Source organism: Apteryx rowi, unplaced genomic scaffold (genome assembly GCF_003343035.1).
Source record: "Apteryx rowi isolate R43461 unplaced genomic scaffold, aptRow1 scaffold_6, whole genome shotgun sequence".
Lineage (NCBI taxonomy): Eukaryota > Metazoa > Chordata > Aves > Apterygiformes > Apterygidae > Apteryx > Apteryx rowi.
In genome coordinates this window covers 7,895,898-7,903,468 of record NW_020450871.1, presented here as the reverse complement: position 1 = coordinate 7,903,468, position 7,571 = coordinate 7,895,898, and the positions used below count along the sequence as shown (strand labels likewise).

The window sequence follows — 7,571 nt, the reverse complement described above, 5'->3', positions numbered from 1 at the left end:
CATAAGACACTCGAAGCAACGGGCCCAGAAGACGGGCTAACCAAATACCCCCCGCAGCCGTCCCTTAGGTCGCAGCGCGGCCGCCAGCGGGCAAGCGCAGAGGCGGAAGCCGCGTGCAACCGCAGCTGCCCGACGGTGCTCCCTGCGAAGCACCGCGCGATAGCAGCCAGCTAGCAAAATCCAGTGAAAATCTGCAACGTGCCTCTGAATACACTGGTGTTTACATGCTTAAACGTGGTCTCAGGAGGAGAATTTCCAAGGAGCCATAAGAAGATATTCCTGAGTGTATTGTGCAGCGCAGAGAAGTCTCTCGCACCAGAAATAGAGGAATGACTCATTTCCTCTGCAGCTCTGCTCCAGCCTTTACTTGCACGGGAAGTTGAACGTCTACCTATGCCATGCCAACGGGAATTCAGAAACCCAAAAGCGGTTTTCAGCAGGCATAAACCTAGCCGAAGGGCCTAAATCTTGACTGCTATTTGTCTTTAAAAAACAGTTGTCCCAGGCTAGCATCTGGGATAGCACACGAGACGGAGCAGTACACAGTTCTGGGGAACTCCCTCCCAAGATAAAAACGCTGTATTTCAGCATCTTAATTCTGCACAGAACAAAACCTTGTCCCTAAGAGCCAGGAGCTGCCTCCTCCATTGCTCTCCTCCGCGACGCGGCTAGTAGCCGCACTGCTTTGCAAGCGAACGCAGCTCCAGGTTTCTCTTCTCCCCTGCTCGAAACGGGAGAGCGATGCTCTGAAATAGAAGTGGGGAAGTGGTCAGTCTCGTCCGATTTTGCTGCAGTTCCTCCTCTGTTTCCTACGGCCAGGGTTTGCATCAGGACAGGAGGGTTCTTCGGAGCAATCCCTCCACCCTCTCGCCTAGGAAGCCGGCACAAGGGTAATTCGCCTTCTTTAACCCGATGGCTGTAACCTTCACGGCATAACCCCTCCTCCCCCCGGGCTTATCGCGCCCAGATTACCGCCGGGGCTCCTGGGGGCAGGGACAGACGCCTACGGAGCAGTCCGAGTATTAAGAAAACACCAGCAATCCATAACTGCACCAGCCCGACCCAAAGAGCTGGTTAGTCCGAGTGCAGGTTTTGTCCTGGTTTTAGGAAAAGAAATCCCAAGAAACACAAGCCTGCAACTTGAGTATACAGAAATTGTATAAGACTCTGAACAGCCAGTTACTTTCTGAATCAGTTTTCTTGTCCTTCAAGGGGAAAAAAAAATAAAGCTTCCCTAACATAGAAGACTGCCACAACATTTGATGCATCTGTTTCTGTAAAGTGCTTTGAGAGCTTTGTGTGCAAATCATTATTTGAATAGCAGCAGGCTGTCACACAGACACACATAGAACATATTTCACCTCTACAGCTCTAGCGCTGATTTAATATTATGATGCTTTGAATCTCTTAAAAAGAAGTTGCTAATATGCCAATTCTCGGTTGCATATTTAAAACGGGACACCATCGGCACACGCACAAGCGGATAGGCAGTCTCTTAATTAGGCACACAACGCATCCGAGAGGTCCAAGATGTAATATAACTTACAGGCAGATCTGTCTGCAGCCAGCCCTCCAAGCCCTCGCTTATCTGGGAGGTGTGCACTACCCAAAACCACGCTCTGAAGCACCGCTAAGCACTGACGGTGAATCCACGTGCTTAAGAGCCCCGTTTCCTCGCCCGTACTCCGAGGGCCAGCTTCCCCTGCAGCGGGCCGCAGCAAAGGGGGGCTGCCGCTTTCCCAACAGCTACTCGAGTAGCACCAGCCAGAATTTCACCCACCCCGGGGAGGATTCAGCAGGCAAACATTTAAAGAGGTGACACAGGAAGTAAAACAGCCTAAAAAGCAAATTTCTTCTGTCTGAATTCTTTTTGAATCTTACAAAAATTGGATGCACGAATAGGAGTCCTTCCCCGCCAGGCAGCTTTAACTTGCGTTAGCAGCACTTGATCAGCAATTCACTACTGACCTTGGCTGCATTACAAGGGACGTATTTGCACAGGGACGGAAAGATTTTAAACAATTTATTCAATGAGTTGGATGCAAACAGGCTTTTCCTTAAACACCAAGCATGCAAGTCCTTAGACCAGTTAAATTTTTGTTAAGAAAAGATTTATCATGAAAGGAAAATCCTATGCTTTCCTAATGATTTCTGCTGAAAAGAAACTCGGGATTCAAACAGAAGTATTTCAGAGCAGGGAATGAATGGAGACTAGGGGACGGTTATTGCTTTTAAAGGAAGCCATTAATATGAGATATTTTTATTAAAGAGGTGAGGATCTAAATACTGTTCCTCTGCTCTGACTTGGATGACTGAGTGCTGACACTAAAAAATGACGTGCTTTAAATCTGTGGAGGTGAGAAGTCCATTAGCTAGCTGGACTTTCTCAGAGCTTTTTAAAATGGTTGTTTCCCCTCTTTCAGAGACTACACTCTGCAAGGCAAGAGGCAGGCACACAGAAAGGTCTGCAGGTAGTTATTTTCAGCATAGCTTTGATTTAATAACTAAAAAGGTAGAGATCTTGCTGATACCATTCTTTACTGGGGAACATCAGCACAAGCCGCAAGGATATAGGCTTGGCATCTTACCAAGGACTAATAAAGGACAGGTAACGTGCTGGTCCATCCACGCAACCCCTGCTGGCTTCAGCGGGAGCTTTTCATATTTAATAAAGTGCGACCGACGCGTTTTGGAACGAAGATCTGTTTGTACATACCACGCTGAAAAGCTCACAGAGATCCTGTGAAATGAAGTCCTAGCTCTTCATTAAGCACTAGAAAAAGCAGATTTTGTGCAAGCACCTGAAACTGGAGCCAGGGGGACAAGAACTGCTGCTTTCTTATCTCAGCAGAATCCGGCCACCGAGGCCAACGAGCTCCATTTCGGACGCCGGCAGCACAACAGACCCCGCGAGCCCCGCGCCGTCGCTCGCCTCCCGCGTCCCTCCGCGCGGCTCCAAGGCGCAGGCTCCCTGGCCTCCTTGGTCCATGGTCCACTTCAGCAGCCTCCTCCTGAAAAGCATATAAACCTAGAGATCACAGAGTTTCCTGGCTGCGGGTAACATTTAATGTAAAAAGTTAAAAAAAAAGAATTTAAATCCTGAGGCACAAATGTTTTAAAACAGTTGTTTATTACTACAGTGAAATATTAAAACAAAAACACCAACTTTTTATGGAAACAATAAAAGTGCAAATGTATTTTGATATTAAATAGGAAATGAATTTATAAAGGTTTCATTAAAATGGGCTGACACTTTAAGCCTATAAACACTTAAAAAAAATAGCAGCTGAACACTTTAGTTTAATCTTTGGTCTGATTATTAACCAGCAAAAAATAGTTGTACCAAGAACATCCATTGCAAACAAACATTTTAAACTTACAATACTCTGCAGAGATTCAAAATCAAAAGAGGAGGAATGTTTTAGAGACATTTAGCCAGATAAGAAATAATGATGTCTTTGAGAAATACACAGTATTTTTGAATACAGAGAGAAGGCACATATATATTCATTTTGGTACTGTAAATAAACTTATTCTATTACAGGTGTGACCCCCCCCAACCAGCATTCAATAAAAATAACTTCATTTGCACAAAGTCTTTGTAAAATTTGCTTGCAGTCAAAGAGAACCAAGAACCCACATTAGTGCTAAATAACCTGCTTTTTTCTGTATTTGAGCTTCAGATTATACAAACAGAGACAACCATGCTGAACCTATAGAACAGTGCAACAGTAACATTGCAAATACATATTCGTAACCCTCTTCTGTGAACAGTAGCACTGGGGCGGGAGGACGGGATTACTCAGGTAGGTCAAGTTCTCGATATGCCGCCTTGCAGATAAGGCCCTGAGATAGCACCGGGACACTACAGGTACTACTGCTGCCATATTTGTTGTGGCCTAAGATGAATATCATAGCAGAACTCGACTTTTATCAGCTCCTTTCGTCAACCACGTCCATGAATGCATGCTTCATAGCAGATAGAGAAAATCCACTTAATTTTGCAGGTGCACACCAGAGCTGCAAGCTGCTCCAAGGTCTCCCCAGACCTCGCCTCCACTGCGCACACATCGCCTCCCTGCAGGAAGCCCCCCTCACCCAGGAAAGTCTGTCCAAGGCTAAGGTTAGAGCAAACACACACATTTTCCCCCATCACCAACAACCACGACTACCTTGCTGAGCAAGAACTGACCCTGAAGACCAGCCCGATTCTATGCTATTAATAAACTGAAATTTTTGCCCATGAGTTTGGCCCAGATGGATTCAACTAGTCTGGAAGGATTGTCAAAACAATCTCTACTTAAATCCCTTTTTCCTCCACTCCAAATCCATTTACTTTCAATAGATCTCCTCCAACTTTAACCCCATGTCCTTTGGTTTATTTGCACTGCTTCTTCACTGTGGGTTTAGTCATTCTCACCCCTCCTCAGCTCAGCTTTAATTTTCTGAACTATTTATGTTGTCCAACATTTCTCTTTGCCATGCATTTCTTCATGCAACTTTATTTTTCCTGGCACTACTATACTTTTAACGAGAAAGTTTTTACCAAGTCTATTGCAGACTTCCGTGTATTACAGCAATACTGCATACACACCAAACAGCTGCATTTCTTTTCAGAGAAAAGATCACTTTCCAGAGAAAGCGGTGCACAATGATGTAAACAAACTGCCAGCTGACAGAGGTGATCACGGTGCCAGACTTAACAGCTAGGAAGTTTTCAGGAGTTCCCGCAACCGCAATACCCTGGACTGGTCCAGTCTCCCTTTGGGCAAAGGATCCAATGACAAAGGCTGCAGAACCACGTCTCCTTTCAAACACCAAGTAACACAAGTCTGCAGAAATAATACATATTGTGGCCTACTACAAAACCCACCACCAAGGTAGCTCACTTAGCCTTAAATACCATGTGCAAAGAACAGTTGATCGATACTACCTAAAAATACACTATTTGTATTTGTAGAAAGAAGCACAATGCTTCATATATAAAAATAACCCAACTTGAGGGTGTGACCTAGGCTATAATTACCTGAAAATAAGACTGCAAGAGCAGTTTAAAAAACAAAAACAAACAGACAGAAGTAGGCAAACATCTGCCTGGGGAGTGCTTCCATTTAGAAAAATAGATTTTTATAAAGCTTCCATAGATTTTGAAAATGTTTGCTTTGTGCTCTGCTGCACAGGCCTGTGAATAAACACACCAGTACGTCTGTGTACGTCAGGGAGCGGAGAGGTACGTTAGTAACAGCAACTTATCCTGAAGCTTCCCAGAAGTTACATTTAGCAATTTACAGCTGATTTAAACCGCTCGCCGAGGACATCGTATAGCAGGTAATAAGGCACATACTGAATTGCTGATGCTCAGAAAGTTGAGCAACACATTTAAGGTCTTAATACATCAAACATTTGAGCACGTGGCCCAATATCTTAACTTAAAGCAAGGATCTGATACTCCGATTTTGCCCCTGTTCAGCCTTGCAAGCCCCTTTGGGAGGGACTCGTTCCCCAAGATGTGGAAACTACCTAGCTGGTGCTTACATTAAGACGACACCAAACTCGCAGCCTAGAACGGCCCCACTGTACCGTGACTTAGTGCTGAAGAGTCCTGAAGTACCCTGGAGTGTTTTGCTCCCTACCGCCCTCGGTAAGACAATGATCTGCTACAGCACGGTGCCACAAAATGCCATCGGGTTATCTGGTCTGCTGCAGATCAAAACTCCGCTACCGTCAGAGAACGGGCTGGACAACCCCCCCGAAAAGCCCACCAAGCCCTCACTGGAGGGCACAAGGGTGTCCTCAGCCGGTTCACCGCTCTGAGGTTTGGGTTTAGGCTTTGTTCTAGAACAAACACAGAATTTGTAAGAGTTTGTTGTTCTTGTTGGTCCTTGAGGTAAAGCAACTTCTAAGAAAAAGTAATGCTCAAAGCCTGAAAAAATAAATCTCAAAAACAAGAACCCACAAACAAGTGAGCCCCAGAGTATTTCCTTAAAGAAAGTTTTCTCAGGATGATTCAAGCATCATCCGGTTAATTTAACAAAATACTAATGCCTCTTCTATAGCAAGTATTTAGTGCAGCCAAATAGCCTAAAATGAAGGTCTTTCTTTGTGAAAATAAAGTGCTATTTGTTTCCTTTTATCTATGCTTCAATCCTTCAGATAACCTTCATTTTAACACAGAAACTTAAAACTAGATTCTTCATAGAAACTTAAACTAGATTCTTCATACTGCTGTCAGAGGGGTTTAACTTCATCCCTCACTTCAATTTTACATTAACACGCATATTCGATTTCTGCTTAGCACAATGCACTAGATTACACAGAAAATTTAAAGCATGTCACCGAGTGTTTCAACCCGTGCTCAACACCCATGCTCTAAAGCTCATCTCATGTAAGAGCATCTTGGTACATTGAGGGCTTTTTTTCTTTGTGCTCACAGGATTTTTAAATCTCAGGTGGAGAGATCAAATGCCTCGCAAGAAGTGAATCCTGTAAAAAAGTCAATTCTGCGATGAAGGAAACAAGCTAAGCTGGACTTCCAGATTTGTCAGTTTGAGACTAGTAGAGTCGTGTTTGCAAACGGTCCACCACAGGTTGGGCTTCCCTGCTAGGGCGCTTGCCCAGGAATTTCACAAGTCTCTCGTGAACGACCGACGATATCAAAAACAAAGAAGAACGAGCGTTTCGTTACATCTGGGTCTTCGGTTTCCGACTTTCCTCCGACGGGGGGCGAAACGGCGGGAACACGTTCTCCCGGCGCCGGTCACTCTCCCTGCAGCTCTGGGCCGGGCTCGGCGGCGTGGCGGCACGGGGCAGGTGCCCACCACCGGTGCCGGGGGCCGTGGCAGGCGGCGATGACGCGCGGCGCCTGGTTCCAGGTGTCGAGCAGCAGGCGGGCGGCCAGGTCCAGCGTCGGCCCGTCGAAGGCGGCCAGCAGGTTGACGGGGGCGGCCTCCTTGAGGAAGCGGGGCAGCGCCAGGGCCTCGGGCAGGGCGGCGTTGCCCAGGAAGAGGTGCATGAGCACCTGCTTGCGCAGGCAGTCCCTGAGGAACATCACCAGCTCCTCCAGCCGCTCCACCAGGAACCGCTCGTCCCAGGCCTCCAAGCGCCCCCGCAGCAGCAGGGAGAAGAGGGCCGTCTTGAGCACGTAGGAGGAGAGCACCTGGCCCCACTGGGAGCAGACGGGCTCGGCCAGGCGCTGCGCGCGGAGGTCGCGCAGCCCCTTGAGGATCTGCAGGCACTTGAGGTGGCAGGAGGAGGCCGGGGCCTGCTCCTTGAGCCAGCTCAGCAGCCGCTGCTCCTGCCGCGAGGCGTTGAGGCCCCACAGGGCCTCGGGGCGGGCGGCGCGCGGCTCCTCGGGCGGCGCCGTGAGGTAGAGCGCGTCGCCCAGGGGGATGGCGGGGATGAGGCGCACGGCCATGGAGAGGTGGCAGCAGAGGTGGTCGGAGCGCGGCTGGAGCAGCAGCGTCGGCGGCCGCCCCGGGCCGGCCGAGAGGCGGACGCGGCAGCGCTCCTGCAGCCGGTAGCGCACGGCGCCCAGGCAGCGCTGCAGGTGCCCCTGGAACCAGCGCAGCACC

At 48.0% G+C, this 7,571-nt stretch overlaps 1 protein-coding gene across 1 annotated transcript; it reads right to left on the bottom strand.

Moving 5' to 3' along the window:
* Positions 1-2,749: 2,749 nt before the first annotated feature.
* ITPRIPL2 (ITPRIP like 2) lies at positions 2,750-7,570 on the bottom strand (the record flags this gene model as incomplete). Its single annotated transcript, XM_026082989.1, has 1 exon — positions 2,750-7,570. A coding segment is annotated over one exon (813 nt), but the record flags the coding sequence as incomplete, so codon positions are not given.
* Position 7,571: the final 1 nt, after the last annotated feature.